Genomic DNA, 17522 nt, shown 5'->3' with positions numbered 1-17522 from the left:
TGTGCATTACCATTGTCCGCTCTTTGTGACCTTCATAAATAAATCAATAAGATTGGTTAAATAAGAATTTCTTTTTGGAAATTCATGCTGACTATTCATTATTATATTTTTCTTTCTTTTGATGTTTTTGAGATGTTCCCATATCCCTCCCGCAACAGAGATTACATAACCTTTGCCACTGCAGAAGTTGACTGAGTTATAATTCCTCTGTGTACCTTAATAACACAGAAGGATGTTATCTATAAAACCAAAATGAAAAGTGTGCACTCTAGCATAGCCCAGTCGCTTAGAGAGCCGTACTAGTTTTGTAACATACTGATCCCTACTGCAAGTGGCTAATGTGAGTCAACAAGACTCATGAACCTATGGAAAAAAAAAACGGAGAGGAAGTTTAATAATTAAAAATCAAAATATTGTGAGAGTTGAATGCAGCATGTTAGTGTTGGGAAAATTCAAACTTGGTCTCCGAACAAATTGATAATCTTGCGATTCATTTTTCAACAAGTGAAGTTTATTGAATACTTAGAAATCTGCCAACGTCTGAGCAATACAGACTAACAAAAGATATAAAAGGACATGGTGAGTTTAAATCAGTGAAGAAAATAGACCATAATCAGGAAACAGTTCTGGCAATATCCTTACACAGCAGAAAATGCAAAGTTTGCAGGCCAGGTGGTTTGAATTAGTTTTGGATTGTTTGAGCTAAAGTCCTAGCACAGACAAATGGCCAACTAGCCTACTTTTCTACTGTAAATGTCTATGGTTTGCACTCTACTATTGGGACACTTGTTTTAAGATTGTGGTATTTGTATGTCCTTTATTCATTCAGAAATCCGATAACAGAAAAAGTGCTACTTTGTTTTTAACAATGTCAGTAATGGTTAGATTTCAAGGTCCATTCTTCAAAAGAACCTTAAGATGAAAATTATCTTTTAGATAAAGTATGTAGGGAATTTTTATATTTTTACCACTACAGTTTTCATGTTTAAAATGAGACTGGATTCTATATTATTATATGGCCTTGGTCAACCTGTGACACAACATAGCGATTAGTTTATTTGCGTTGCAAGATCCCTTTGTACCCAAGTGCATGTAAACTTGCACTCGTAGCTAGTGAGAAAAACAGGTGATTGTTTAATAGTTTAAAAAAAGTCATTTCAGCATTGCATAAGAACACTGAAAGGAAAGCATTAGGTAGTGAGTGAATCTAAGACGCAAATACATTAATTTTTAAAAGTGGGATTCCAAGTAGAAGAGGTCATAAATAGGGCAAATTAGAATTTGAGTTTCTGTACCAGTGAATTTGTCATAAAAGCAAATACATGGATTTGAATATATGTATGATTTTGCTGAGCGATATTTTCACATTAACTACATGTGCAATTGGAGGCCATTTTTAAGAAGGATAGTAATGCTGTGGAAACTATTTCGTGGATACTTCACCAACACTAATGCTCAGATTGAGAAGTGCTGATTCTGAAGATAGACTCGGTGAATTGACTCCTCGCCACTGGAAAAGTTTAAGGTGGATGGGTATCTAAGATTTTTGAAATGGTGCAGTGTTTTGATTAGGATCATCCTGAAAGATTATTGATGAAATTGTAATAGGAGCCCTTACACGCAGAATTTACATTTAGAATAATGAAAAGGAGGTGTAATATAATTTTTTTAAAATCACATATAGTGATTAAGTGACATGAAGGACATTGTGAGAACTCGTGACTACAATAGAGTCTGAGCAAGGTTTTATTGGCCATGGGTGAGGGAGTGTGGTGTGGGGCAGCAAAATATTTTTTGGGATGGCTACTGGAGAATTTTACTTTTGGTGGGACCAACTCCAGGATTGACAGTTTGCTGAATGGAGGTGTACAGCCTATTTAAATAACAGCAAGCCCTATTCAGTGTATCTTTCCCAGGCTACCATCATTTTGTCTGTGGCAATGAATGGCTGTTGATGGGGAGGTTGTCCACTTCACGGAGGCAGCCTCCCTGTGACGTCTCTAGGTACCGTTAGTGCTGGAGTCTCCATAGTTCAAAGTGGAGAGCTATGGGCAGGAAAGGATACCCAAACAGTCCAGTTTAGCCTTCCAGAAATGTCTTTAGGCTTATGAATCTTGGAGTTTTAATTCAATTTCTTGACATTTTGATCTCTGAGCACCCTCCGTATTACCCAACTCTCTGTGGGGCTTCTGAGGCTCTGGAGCTGCTGGTCCGCTGACTGGGGAGACAACATCTACATTCCACTTTCTGCCTTTATTGGTTACTGAGCCAAGTTGCAGGAAATTAGAAAGCTGCTGGCTAAAAAAAAGATGAATTAGCCCCAGAGCTGGCAGATTTGGGACCTACACCTTGGCCTGACATAGGGGCTGTAGGCCTGTGGTTAGATCAGGTCCCATTAAACTATTTTTATAGAAAGTCGTTAAGGTTTAAAGAAAACTTAAAAATGCAAGAGAAGGGAATTAAAACTATGGTAGACTGTTCCAACAAGGGCACAATGACTGGAACAGCGTCCCCCAGTGAAATATCTCCAATGATTCTGTGTTGACCTAAACAATGAACTCATTTCAAGAAATGAAAGGCATACTTCAGAGGAAATTAGTATTGATTTATTATAAGCAAGTAGTATATAAATGTGATTTCAGCTGCACTCCTTTAGAAAATATGCATTTTAGTGTTATAAACTTAAGCTAGATCAACAAAATAGCCTGATGTGATTGTTGCATTATTTGATTATAATTTAGAAAACAACATGTTGATCTCTGCCTTGTTACCATGACTAGAGTTAAGGCTACAACTCAGCAGCTTAAACAAAGCAGAATTTAAAAATTCACCACTTTAGAGTGATAGACGACTTTACAAATTTTTAAAATAAAAATTCCGTATTGTATTGAAATAAATAAGAGCTAATAAAATTCATCAGTAAAGTTGTAATTAATGGGTATATGGTAGAACTGAAGACACACGAAAATTTCCTAAATGCTTCAGTTAGCTTAGGGCCCCTACTTCAGTAATGAACCTTCTAGATCATTTTTATGTCCAGTAGTCGGTAGAATCTGCAGAGAGCACTGCTTTAGAAATGTAACAGAATTAAGCAAGCACCAATTGCAAGTCTTATTGTGCCTGTTGCTGACAATAGTTTGCCAGAGTGCTAGAGGAGTGAGGACTGTTTTAGTTTTTTACTTCAGTCTGGACCTAAATTTGAGATTTCAACCAAAACAAACATTAAGTCAGGCAGAAGCATGATTCCTCTACTTTGTATCTTTCCAACTGACCCATCTCCTATCAGTGAGTGAATTCCCTGCATCCTAGCTGTTTTCAGGTTGAAAGGTCAATATACAAATTCTAGATTTGGCCTAGGGATTTCTTCTCAATACCCCATTTATAGCTATCTTAATTGACCAGTTCAGATGCGTATGAGACATGGCTGAATCAGGTGGGACTTAAACCTGGACCTTCTGGCTCCGAGGTAGAGGCACTACCACTGTGCCATAAGAACCCTAAAAGCCTGTTTATATTACAGTACCACAGTGGAAAGTAAATGGGAGATCTTGATATGTCTACTTTACTTATACAGTGGGGAAGCCATACCAAAATGGAGAAAGCTATTGAAACACCAGCGAAAAAAATGTCTCTGAGCTTCCACTGTCCAGTTTCAAACAAAACAGCCATTTAAGGAGTCTTGCAATCACTATACTATGTGACTCAAGTTTTAATGGATTTCTTTTTTTAATGAATGCTGTTTTATCTTGTTTCAGATTCTGATATGGAGATTATATCCAATGACATCAAACAAAGACGAAAACATGCAGCTGGAAGATCGAAGGGCAAACTGAGATGCCAAGGTGACTGTGAAGAGGTGAGGTTCCTTTTGTGTTTTAAACCTACCAGATATTTCCAGAAAAAGCTGTAGGTGTTTCACAATGTCAGAACAAATTTAGAAAATTATGTCGAATATTGTATCTTATACCTTTTAAAATTTTGATAGATTATCATTTTAGAACATTTATTAAGAAGAAAACAATTTTCTACTAACAACCTCAAAGAAAATATGGAGTGCACAGCTCTATCTAGTTTGTCAAATAATATGTTTTGAATAGTTTGAGTTGTGAACGAGACCACATAATTGAAATTATGTTGACCTGAACTGCTGTGGTCATTTTTCAAGAATCTTACTTGGACTTCAGGGGTTACATTATGGGGAGAGATTAGACAAATTAAACCTGTTTTCTCTAGAATTTGGAAAGTTAATGGGTAAGCTGACCAAAGTCATCAAGATATTAACAGACAAAGACAGGGTAGATAAAGATAAACTATTTCCACTGGTTGGAGATTCTAAAACTAGGGGTGTCATCTAAAAATTAGGGCCAGGCTGTTCAGCAGAGATATTAGGAAGCACTTCTATGGATGGCATTGATCCGTTGTTATCTTTCTATCTAAGATAATTTTTCCTAAGCAAAGTTTTTATAAGATATGGGCCAAGGCAGGTATTTGGAATTAGGCTACAGATCAGCCATGAGTTCAATAAATGGCCATGACGTGGAGGTGCCAGTGTTGGACTGAGGTAGACAAGATCAGAAGTTATGCAACACCAGGTTATAGTCCAACAGGTTTATTTGAAATCTCGAGCTTTTGGAGCATTGCTTCCTCTCAGGTGAGGTTGCTTCACCTGATGAATGATCAGCGCTCCGAAAGCTTGTGATTTCAAATAAACCTGTTCTGCTATAACCTGATGTCATATGACTTCTGACCTCATTGAATGGAAGATCAGAGTCAAGGGGCTGAATGACCTTGTCCTGTTTACATGCTCGTATTTGTACCTGTGGAGTAGCTGACACTTGAAAACTGTAGCCTTGAAAGTGGTTAAAAAGAGCAATGCGAAAGGGGTTAAACAAAAATGCTGAAGAGAAGACTTAAAGCAAGTTGAATGGACTTCTTGGAAATTAATATCAGATTTGAGTCATAAGGTAAGTCATAGTAAGATGGAAGAGGCCAACCAAGAAAGGAAAGATGGGTTCTGGAGTACCAGTAGTTCTGGTGCAAAGGGGATGAGGTTAGGCGAAAAATAATTTGGTGGTTTGCTCCCAGTTACTTCCAGTGTGAGTCATGACAGTTTTTGGAGGGTTATACTGCAGATGCCCCATGTGCATGCCAGAAGTATGCAGAATGAGTGGTTTATTGAGTCACTTTATATACCTGTCTACTCCTTGGCAGAAGAACCCACCTCCCAACCATTACCATCATGGGGTGATAATATTAAAAATCACAATTACTCTGTGATTCTTGTATACTTGCTACTGTGGTGCTAGTGTGCATGTAATTTCGTTGGATGGATTGATAGATCTTTTAATCATAAGAGAGCAACACTAGACCTTTTGAAAGGAATTGTATTGCTTTGAGATGCTGCTGGGTGCAGTATTCCTTTAGTATCTGTCTTGTAGATATGGTGAAGGTTGGTTAGCTCAGTTGGCTGAATAACTGGTTTTTAATGTAGAATGACATAAACAACGCAAGTTTAATTCCAGTACTGACGGAGGTCACCTTGAAGGCCTTGCTCTCTCAATGCTGTCCTTCATCAGAAGCCGAAAGGTCCTTGGGTTAAAGTTGCTACTGGTGATCACTGTCTAATGAGAGAAAAGCCTGACATTCTTTAGGAATATGGTAACTTTCACTTCCACTTCACTGTAATGTTTCCAATGTGACTGGTGGCAAGCTACTGAATGCCAATGGGGCAGGTTGTAAATGGCCTCATATGTCATCCTCAACAGGCTCTGGACCTTGGCTGTCCACTTTGGACTGCAACATCTTGGCATGAAATAAGAACTGGGTAACTGAAATAATGTTGTCACTAAAAGTGTAGATTTGCACTCTATTCAAAACTGGTTATCTTGGATGGCATGGTGGCTCATTGGTTAGCATTGCTACCTCATAGTGCCAGGGACCTGGGTTTAATTCCAGCCTTGGGTGACTGCCTGTCAGTGTGGAGTTACACATTCTCCCTGTGTCTGCGTGGGTTTCCTCCCACAGTCCAAATAAGTGCAGGTTATGTGAACGTACCATTGCTGATACAAAATTGCCGATAGTGGCCATGTATACGTAGTGCTAGGTGGATTGGCCATGGCAAATGCAAGGTTACAGGGATAGGATGAGGGAGGGTGAGTCTGAATGGGATGCTCTTCACAGGGGTTGGTGTGGACCTGTTGGTTTGAATGGCATGTTTCCACACTGTAGGGATTCTGTGATTCTACGATCTTCTGGTGTATAACAGTGGTAGCAGAAGATTATTGACTCCAAAATGTCAAGTTTTGTGATATAGTTATCCACTCCTGTTTTCTGAAAGTGAGCCTTATGAGCAAAAGAATGAAATAATCATTGGGTATAATGATTAATTTAGAGATATGTGTTTAAATGAATGTAATTGTTACAAATATGATGGTTGAAACCCCTTTTCAGCAGTAGGATATGTGAGAAGAATCATCCATGACTGAATGAAATAGTTCATAACATTTTGGCAGATCAGCCGAACTGTAAACTGTTGTCTGCATTAGCATGGACTATTTATGCAAAGATCTTGTTGCAGATGGTTAGACGATATTGACCATACCTGTTGGTTTTTGGTACAAAACCTAATGTTTCATCAAAAATTAGTGATCAGCTCCCAATGTGGATGGAGCTACAATTAGCTGTTCCTTTTCAGAGCATTTGAATGCACTGCATACAGACAGACAGGCTTTTTTATTGAAGATAATGTCTCAAAGGATGCAGCAAGCATTAAGATATAAGGTAAGGTCACCAGAAACCAGCTTAATCAAAGAGACATGATGTATTATAAGAGAGAAGGGCTTAAATAACAGAGGCCTGGGGCGGTTGTTGGTAAAGTGAAAAAATAATACTATAGCTAGGGAACCTCACTGTTCGGATGTACTCTTCAAGGTTATTCATCTGGATTACAATTGTGCAAATCTTGAAGGACTATACTGTGGAGCCAAGCACCTCATAGCCAAATGTTGCACACCTATGATGATCAAACTGCCACAATTGAGCTTGTCCAATGATGCGCAGATCAGTTCACATGGTCAATATGAGATCATTGGTTTCAAAAGAAAACGACCAAAAATGGGTGCTAAACTCAAATATTTGCCAGAAGGAACTTGTCAATGGAGAATTGTGACTATTTTAAATAGAACATGGAAAGCCATTAGCAATACAGAAGCTGAATGATTGTACAGGATGAGGGTCAGGAGGTTAAGCCAATGGATTGGAAACATGAATTACATGGATGGAAGGCAAGTTAATGCAGACTAAGCTCAAACAATGGGTCTTGGAGTGAATCAGACCCTAGAAAGAGATTATAAACTGTTGAATCAAATACTATTAAAAACAACAGCAGGCCTAGTAGAGGGTGTAGTTGAACAAGGTCAAGAAATATAGGACAAACCCAAATTACTATTAGGTGCAGACACCCATGTAATCAGAAAGTTTTGGTGACCATGAACAAACTAGAAGACAAGTTACTAAAGATTCCAGTACACAAGACTACAAAGGTGGGGGGAGTTTCAGATATATGCAGAGGTGTCAGAGAAATGCCACAATAGTGGACACTGATGGGACTTCCATGGCTAAAGCAAGGCTTCCAGCATAAGGTTTTGGAGAAAAACTCGGAGCAGGATAAAGAGTTGATTGACCAATGGCAGGAAAAACAATTTTGAAAATGTTTTGGCTTTGTTAGCCATAATTGCTTGGGACTGTAAATTATTGATCATAAAACTGCATTTCTGCAAGGAGAGCCGCTGGAGAGGGAAGTACTATGTCATCCTGGAATGGATACATCAAATGTAGTGGGGGCATTCTGAAAGTTAAATACACGTGTGAATGGTCTTCTAAATTATGCCTCGAGGTTGGTTCTTTTCAGTCAGGTCTGTATTATTAAAATTCGGCTGCTTTCAGTTAAAAACTGACCTTGTCACGTTTTCCTAGCACTATGAGAGGCAGCCTTCAAGCATGTTTTTGATGCTTGTAAATGATTTTCTTTGTGGGGTGGGAGCAGTATATTTGAAAACATTGTCATAAATGAGCTGAAAGCAGAATTCCAAATTGGAAGTCAATGTTCTGGGGATTTCAAGTAGATTGGATTGGATATCAGGTAGAATGGTTCCAGCGTAATTTAATATCAGCCATCCTATTTGGAAAATATTAACTGCATTGCTATTAGTCAAAAGTAGGGCCTCACAAAAAAGTGCAGCAGCTTTGAAAATTGAAATGGGGGAGTGTGTAAAGTCTAATTCAAAGGCTGAATTGGCTAAGCACGTACAAGAGGCCAGATGGCAGTTTTGAAGTACAAGTTGAACGCAATATGAGTAATATAAGAATAGAAGTAGGCCATTTAGTCTTTTGAGCCTGCTCCCACCAATTAATTTATCTTGTATGATCTAACACTTCAATGTCCTTTACCCACACCACCTCCTAAACCCTTTTATGCCATTGGTAATCAGAAATCCATAGAATTCCAAAGATTCATCACCTATGAATTAAGCCCCCTCCTCACTACCCACCCACCGAAACTTGCCAACCAGAGGAAACATCTGACTTGCATGTACTCTGCCTATCCCTTAAGCATTTGTAGGTCTCATTGAGATGACTGCTTGTCCTTCCAAACTTCAGAGAATATGGATGCTGTTTACCCAAATTCTGTTCATAGAACAGTCTGTCACCCGAGAAACAAACAATTCTGATGAATCTTCATTGCACTCCCACTATGGCAATAACATCTTACTTGCAACAAGGAGATCAAAACTGGACATAGTTAGTACTCCAGGTGAGCTTTATACAATTAAAGCAATTCATGTACTCAAATCCTGTTGCAATAAAAGCTAACGTTCCATTCGGCTTCTGAATAGCTTGTGGCTACTGCATGAAAAATCTCAAGGTGGAGCATATTATATGCGTGAACAAAACATTGAAACCTTAAAAGTGAAGCACTGTGTTTCAAAATTTACTTCACTGGGATATGCCAAGAAAGAGGTTCTTTTACTTCTTTTTCCTTCTAATGCAAGTCTCTGACATGATCCAATGTGCAGGAACGTTCATAATTTTTCTTTTGAGAAAGGGAGGTAAATGTTCCCTTTACCGTGAAAGCTAAAAAGATCAGGAGAGCTGTAAAAAGTACTTCTGTGGCATGAGCTTTCAGTTTTGGTTAGGTGGTACCTATGGTGTTGACTTACTGAAAACATTGGAAGAAGTCTTGAAAAGGGATACAGCAGCCAGTCCAGAGCTACATTGAAAATGAGCCATTACAGGATAACATTTGGTTGGCAAAATGTATGAATGGTGAAAGATTATCTGATTGTTTTCGAAAGAAAGAAGCAAACTCTGAGAAACTGTTGAAATGACTAGAAAAAGGATGCTTGGAACTTTGATGTGCAAAAAAAAACCCAAAGAAGCCAAATTGTAATGTTGTGATTGTGTGTATTTTGTTATTACGTATTGGTTATTTTAAAGTATGAAAGCGAATCCACTCTCTTCTCATACAGTCCAAGGGGATGCTTCAGACCTAATGGATGGAGGAAACAGGTGATGGATATATTAATTAAGAGCAAATTAGGTGTGTTTTTTTTACATCTAACCTGTTGTTCCAATTAACCTGTTCAGTGGAGGCTCTCTTGTGGTGTGGTGGTAATGTCCCAACTCCTGGACCAAGAGACCTAGGTTCAAGTACCACCTGCTCCAGGTTGATTATAATTTAACTTAATTTTCTAATCAAGCTGTTCAGAGATGTCATTACAAACCTCTAGAGCACGTGGGACTTGAACACCAGCACTGTGCCACAAGAGATTCCAATTGGATTGGTGGCACAGGTGTGGGTGAATATTAATCAGCAGGTGTGAGTTTTATAAAGTGTGGTTAACTGAAATAAAACTCATTTTAAAAGTTCAGACTTGGGACTGTGTTCAAAAACATTTATCTTCTGGTGTATAACACAAGCTCGTGGAGCAAAATGGCTTATTCTGCTCCTAATTTGTACTTTTGTATGTATAAATTCACTTAATGCCTTGTAGACCTGGTGCTCCCATGCAGTGGTAGGGCTTGGTTAGCTTAGTCAGCTGGACAGTTGATTTGTGATGCAAAGTGGCATGAACAGCATGGATTCAATTCCTGCTGTAGCTGTGGTCACCGCAAAGGCACTGCCCCTTGTCTAAGACACGGTGAATTTACCACCAGTCATCCCTGTCCGATGTTGGACCTCTCAAGTATGGTAGCTTTCACTTTCACTTCAGTCTAGCGTCTCCAGTATGACTGGTGGAAAGCTGCTGACTGTCAATGGGGTAAGTCGCAGATGGGCCATGCAGAATATCCTCTGCTGATTCTGCTTTGGATGGCAAGTCTTGGCGTGCATTAGTGGAAGAAGAAAAATCTGTGTGAGGTGGTATTTTATATCTGCCTTGGCCTTGAGCGTGAGGAGGAAAATGAAGAACATGATGCAGAAGAGGACCTGTCATTCCAAGAGTGGAAAGAGAAGAAGGATTCTCTACAGGTTCCCGTATCTGCACAGGACCTTCAGAGAAACAGCAGCCTCAGGTAGAATCAATGGGTTGAATTTCATTCCATGTAATGGGTATACTGACAGTGGCATGGAATGCCAGGGGTGCCAGACTCCCCAGTAGTCATTTACAGGACACCAGCTCCACTTTTTGTGGGTCATGTAGCACAGGTAGCCCCCTCCATGAACCCCTAGGGCTCAAGGGGGATGACCAGGCTCTCTGTCTCCCTCTTCCCTGACCAAACTCTGATGGGGGAGTTGCTGGTAAAATGCCAACAGTGATTTTTAAAAAAAAAGCCCTTAGTTAGCAATAAGTAGTTCATCAGCATTTTGGTGAGAAGGCTGCCCGCTGGCAAAATGACATGGTAGTTGGAAAACATTAGATTCCATCCTTCAGCTTCTTGTTTGCCAATTTATGCCTCCCAGCCGGTAAATAAAAGGATTGTTAGAGTTCAGCTCAGCATATCAGACAACTGGAAGGAAGAGCTCTCTGAAATCATCATCATCTTACGTTCTGACCTGCAGCCTTGGAACCAAGTAAGGATAGCATTATCAGTGGCTGCCAAGATGACTGTGGACATGAATGTTCACGCTTAAGACTATCCAAATTGATACATGCATTATTTACATCATCTCCTAATTTGCCATGCACTGGGAGTTCATTTGAGGCTCTGAATCTAAAGAGAATTGAATGTATTTCATCCTTTTTGTCAGAGAGAAGTCAGTGAAGCAAGCATCTGACTTCACTTGGATCACTGACTCCCCCCTCCTCCCCAGGTTTAAGGTGCCATTGACTGATCATGCATTGCTTTGCCAAAGCTACATGTATGTTCAGAGATGTCCTACAACTAGGAAGTATTCCCAGAGCATGTTGTATGTGGTTATACTTAGCACATCATGCAGATCAGAACTGTGGAAGCATTCCCGGGGCTTTCATCCTGCAATTCCCCTGCCAAACCAGAGGCTGATTACTGCATATTAATGGCTAGCTGCTGACATCTGACTTAAGACTCCAGTTTGTAACTCACAGTTCTCTGGGACTCTAATACATGAGCAGCATGCATGTAACAAGTTTTCTGCTGCTACAATAACTGCTTAAAGATTGCTTCTGTTGCCTGGGCCATTCTGTCAGAGCACTGTATTTTGCACAAGAATGTTGTCAGTATTTGTCACAGTCCACTGCATGATACAGAACCTCACCACCATTCCAGAACAGCTTTTGACACAAGGTACATAGCAAGTAGTAGAATGAGAAGGCAACCGATATATTTCTGTTTTGGAATATATTATGACAATCATCATTGAATAGGTAGTCTTGTGTTCAAGCTGTGAAATGTGAGTAAGAACTTCGGAGCAGTGCATAGTGTGTGAGGCTGAGCTAAAGCCAAAAGTCTTGGGGGTTGAGTTATGATTGATAAAGATTGTTGGTAGGTGAGTTAGCGGGGGTTGGTAAATAGACAATGATTGTAGCTGGTGTTTCAGTTTTACAAAAATGACATTTCAGGAAGAATGTGCTAACCATAATTATGTATGGTTATATGAATTTCTTGTGGCATTGCATCCAGGTCTTTGAGGGTGTACTGCTTTCATTGATAACAGCAGATTGCTGCTGTTGCCTTAACCTAACCCTAACCCTAACCCTAACCCTAACCCTAACTTTTTTCTGGAGGGCCCCCTAACGCTCTGGGCACAGACCACAGGCTCTCCTTTTCTCTTGCACCATGGCCTCCACCGCTGTGCCCAAGAACGTTGAAAATCCCCATACCCTGTTGTTACACAAGCCAGTCATCTTCCAGGTCAGAGATATTAGGAACTGCAGACACTGGAGAATCTGAGATCACAAGGTGTCGAGCTGGATGAACACAGCAGGCCAAGCAGCATCAGAGGAGCAGGAAAGCTGACGTTTTGGTCTAGGCCCAAGACATCAGCTTTCCTGCTCTTATGCTGCCTGGCCTGCTGTGTTCATCTAGCTCTACACCTTGTTATCTTCCAGGTCAGATCCATTCTTCCAGCACCTGCTCCACTCAGAATAAATTTCCCCTTTAAGAATTATAAGACTGCCTTTGCACAGTGCTATTCATGCATGAGCCCCTGATGAAGGATGCAGCCACTGAACAGCATGTTTTAATGCTGAACAGCAAGATTATATCGTTTAAATGAGCAGGCAGCATGAAAGTTGGCAAGCTACCCGCATCGGAAGGAATTAGCATGGGTTAATCATGCAATTTGGCCATCCCATTTCTGGGGGCAATCAAATTTTGTCCCTTGGATTTTTAATCTACTCTATAAATCAGTTTTCTTCTTGTGCTTACATGAAACTGTGTTTAATGTAGCATCCCCTTTTATGGCCACAGCTCAGCTACTAGCTGGTGTTAAATACTGTTAGCCTGTGGTACTCCTGGGGAAGTTAAAAGCATGTTCTCCATTCAATAAGAGGTAAATCACAATGAGCAGTCTTTAGATTGGCACCTGATCCTAAATATCTGCCAGGGTCCAGTTTCTAAAAGCTAGCAGGAGATGATGGGTTTTCTCTCATTTTTAATGCTTTCTAAGATTGTTCAGCTGAACAGTGGTGCTTGGCAAATAGAAGTCTTTTTAGTTGTTTCAATGATCTCTAATAAACATTCAGTAGGAGGTGAGATTGTGATTTTTATCAAGTGTCCAAAATGCAGCTTAGGTGGAATAGCCGAATGTAAAATTGCTTTTCAGTTGTGACTAAAGGGTCTTTTATCTGATTGTGTTTCTCCATACAGCACCAACAAGACCAAGCAGACATAAGTTACCTTGTTTAAAAACCAGATCCTGTCCCAGGGCCTGTAAAACTGTTATTGATCGAAGCTTATTCCCTAGTTTGGCACTGATAGTATTTAATCAGTGGGAAAAGAAACTAGCCAAATCATGTTATGACAAGCCTTTGAAGAAAAGCAACGCAGTTCTTATCAATTAGTTATATCAAGGATTGAGCTCATTAGTTGAATAATTAGACAAGAGAGGCAAATTTTCATACAGTGTCACCATGCAGTTTCCAATCTCCAATGAAGGACGTGTTTTAGCATAATTTTTGTGATGATGTGGATTGTATGTTTAGTCTAAGGTTGGGAGTGTGATCATTTCCACATCATGACACCAGATTGAAAAATATTGGCATGGATCACAGCTGGAGCATCCAACATGTGAAGGTGCCATGAAAAGGCCAATAAGGGGCACCTTTGTTTCTTTGGCATCTACAACTGTGAAAGTATCCACTGTACAAAGCCTTGTTGAGTTTCTGCTCCCACGATGACACAGATGCAGCAGAGTCATTGGCACCTCCTGACCTAAGGATAGAACCCCAAAGACAATCCATCAGCAAGCAGAAAAAATGGCCCAGGATTGCCCGCCTCACCTTCAAAAATCCTGTGAAAATGGGATGACTGTTACCATGTCAATAGAACGTCACCATGGTGACGTTCTCTCTGTTTGGGCATTTTTTTCTTTAATAATATTTGTGTATGCCTTAGAGATTTATGTGTCATTATGGATTGATACCAAAGCACGTAGAGTCATGGGATGGGCAGTGGGGAGCAGGCTGTGTGGTCCTGCAATGCTACATTCTGTTCTGGGGATACCCAATTTTCCATCTTCCTCCTCCCTTTCCTCCTCTTGAAAAAGAGTAGTGTTCCGGATCCTCCTCCTTCTCACTCCTGTCGTGTTTTGTACAGCCGTGTTGAACAGTGTGCAGCAAAGCGTCACAACGTGAAACGTGCTGGCCGGCTTGTGCTGACACCTGACTGGTTAAGACAATGGAAGCATATCAAAACTACCAATGGTCCATTTAGTGTCGATTCTTGTTAGTGAATCGCTTTGGTTACAGTGCCTGTCTGCATTGGGTGAACGTCTGAAACTGGTGTTAGGAGGTCCTCTTCAGCGGATATACCTAATCTCCCATCTAGAGTCTGGATCTTGTCCTGAAGAGGTTGGCACCTGGAATTATTGAAGATCAAAGTGAAAGCCTTTTCTGTTGTGGAGTCTGGTTGGCAGGTGTGCTAATGGTTAGATGGTTACATAGATGTAATCAATTTCCCCGTGGACCTGCAGGAGTCCACCAGTGGGGACAAACCCCATAAATGCTTCTGTGCTTGTGTCAAAAATGGATGTAGTCCACACCTTCTGGAATAGAACATCCCTTTATCAGCCAACTATGGCATGTCACTCGGGTCCAATCAAGTCTTGGGTTGTTCTGGACCTGAACACACATATCCAGGACCATTTGTTTGGATAGGTACAGCTATCTATAGGACTGGCACTGTGTCATTGACCGGGACCAATTCTTGGGCAATGCAGCTGATGGCGTGGGATGCACCATTTTCTCCTTTATCGCCTCTCACTCTGCTTGTCTTGCTTCTTCCTGACTAGGAGAAAGCAGCTATTGAGGCTGTTTTTCAGCTGTTGTTTTTATCATGCTCTAGGGCTTTCTGTCCCTAATTCTGCAACCACTTGCTGCTTATAAATGGAAACCATTCAGCATCAGTGAGGGCAGTTCTGTGTCACTGTTTTGAGAAGTTGAATATATATCTGTATCTTGTATTTGTATTTGTTAACCAGTGCACCCATTACGACTCTTGGTTCCCTGCTGTGTTCATGATACTTGTCACCTCGCATGTCCCAGACATTTTGCTTACCTTGTAGATACTTTCTAATTAACCTGTTCTGTAACAGTGTTGCATATCTCAGGACCATAGGTTCTAATAATCAGTGGTAATGTCCCTACCTCTGGACCAAGAGGCCTGGATTCAAGTCCCCTCTGCTGCAAAGGTGTGAGATAGCATCTCTAAACATGTGGATTAAAAAATACCTAATTAGAGGTGGGATTTGGACCCAGACCATCTGACCCAGAGGCAGGGATGGTGCCATTGCTCAACCAAAGCTCTGCACCTTGTATTTTCTTTCCAGAAGTGCTCTTACACACAACTGAACTGGTTGTTTTTTCTCCCCATCGCCTAATCGCCCGTGCTCTGCACCTTGTACCTTCTGATTGAAAACCTAAATCTGCTGCACAAAAGATTGTTAATGAACTGCACAGCGAGCTTAGCAGTTAGTTAATTGGAGGAGCCCGGGCTGCTGGCTGTCTCCCTAACTTCCTTCCCTTTTGATAATTACCCTGATATCCAGAGACATTAGGATCCTGTGATCTTTGTTCACTGGAAGAGAATATTACAGTTTTTGAAGGAGGCCACTGCTGACCTAAATTTTTATGGCACTGAATCTTTTCTTATTCCTGCAGGGAACACCAGCTGCAACCTCGAGTTAGCAGCTGCATTAAGCTGGTGATTGATGCTCCCTTTGCCAGGGTCAAGAGATATATCACCTTTCCACTGACATTATCAGTCAAAAGGAGTGAGAATTTGTAGTTTTACAGACTTTCTTCATGGGCAGCACATGATTGATTGTACACATGTGACCTCAGCAATCAGTAATAGAAAAGGATAACGATCCATCACTGTACAGCCAGCTGTCTGTTACAGGAATAGTATTGTGCAGATTTGCTCAAGCTTCCGAGGAAACTACCAAAATACTTTAATACTTCATTCTGTTGAAGTCTGTGGAGAACAAGACAGGATGATTGCTTGAGTATTGCAGACTGATATAATTGCATACCAGGCTGACAGCACAACAATGCTCAGACAACACAAATATAACAAGAAAAAGCTGCAGATGCTGGAACGTTAGAAAAAAATAGCGGGAATACATTCAAGTATAATTGATCTGGGCGCACAATCTTTATAAAGCACACAATAGTTGAAGCAATGAGTAGCATGTCTGGATTCCTTCATTATGGCCAATTAGTATCATTCATTGTTGTGGTACGCAGGCTGTGTTAAAGAAACCTGCCTTTGGAGGAAACAGATAGCAGCTGCAACACAGTCGTCATTAGAAAAGGAAAGCCTTGGGTTTGGAAAGCAAACAGCTCAGGGTGGAATATTACATCCACATTTTGCAGCCAGCATGTGATGAAAACAAAATACTGTGGATGCTAAAGATCTGAAACAAACACAGTGAATACTAGAAAACTCAGCAGGTCTGGCAGCATCTGTGGAGACAGTAACAGTTAACATTTTGAATCCAGTTTCATTCCTTTTCAGTAATTGAGAGTCAAGACCATCTGCATGAGAGTTCCTGAGTGGTCTTCCTCAAGCCCTTTGTCTTAGATAGAAGACCATTCTGATCGTTTCTGGAACTTCTTTATCAATGTCATCTCTGAAAATGCAGATTCTGTAGTAGCTTTTAAATCTGACAAAGTGTAGTGAAAATCTGCTACCAATGTTCAACTTTCACCATTTGATTTTAAAATTGTAGTCTGTCATGGACTGAAATATGTTCTTTTAAAAAAAAGATGCTGCTGATCTAAGATGGCTACTTGCATCACCTAATAAGCCCAGGATTTGCATTTTGAATATACAAAATTTGTTTGCAACCATTTTTGCCATTTTAATCAAGGTACACTGAAACTTGGGGGAGTGTCAAGAAATTTGCATAACTTGCTTTACTTGGAGATTCAATGTTCCTTGCAGAATCTACAGTTTGGAAAAGATAATGGAGCTAGATAACGAAACACTCCATATTTAAATAGCTTGCTTGGAGCAACAAGGATTTAGAAAACAAGATGGGCTGAACAGAGCAAAGATAGGAATGCTCCCCTTTCTGTCTTAACCTCAATCTCAGCAAATCAATATTGGTTAAAAAAAATCAACGTGGAAGAATTTTCGTCGATTGAGAAGTTGAGGATATATATAATTTTCCCACCCCTGCAGAGCAGGACGACAGCTAAGGAGTTAGGATTCAGGATTCACTCTTGAAACTCAAAGACTCTTAAAAATAAACCTAAGCTACCTTTATCTTCCTGGCTACTCCCTCACCTTCTTTGTAAATCAATGCATCACTGTAATCTCACGTTTTGGGCAATATAAGTCCACTCTCTTTCACTGGAGGAAATTTAGGAATCAATTTT

The 17522-nt window shown here is 40.3% G+C and overlaps 1 protein-coding gene across 5 annotated transcripts in view; it reads left to right on the top strand.

The window, feature by feature from the left end:
• dnmt3bb.1 (DNA (cytosine-5-)-methyltransferase 3 beta, duplicate b.1) overlaps positions 1-17522 on the top strand; it is a 284103-nt gene that overhangs the window by 75018 nt on the left and 191563 nt on the right. For all 5 annotated transcript variants that reach the window (XM_059652779.1, XM_059652780.1, XM_059652778.1 and 2 more), the window contains exon 4: positions 3756-3856. In XM_059652779.1, the coding sequence (XP_059508762.1) occupies positions 3756-3856 (101 nt within the window). The remainder of the gene's footprint in view (positions 1-3755; positions 3857-17522) is intronic.

This window comes from Stegostoma tigrinum, chromosome 19 (assembly GCF_030684315.1).
Source record: "Stegostoma tigrinum isolate sSteTig4 chromosome 19, sSteTig4.hap1, whole genome shotgun sequence".
NCBI classification, from domain to species: Eukaryota; Metazoa; Chordata; class Chondrichthyes; order Orectolobiformes; family Stegostomatidae; genus Stegostoma; species Stegostoma tigrinum.
Note: the sequence above shows the minus strand (reverse complement) of the source record. Positions and strands in the feature narration are given on the sequence as shown.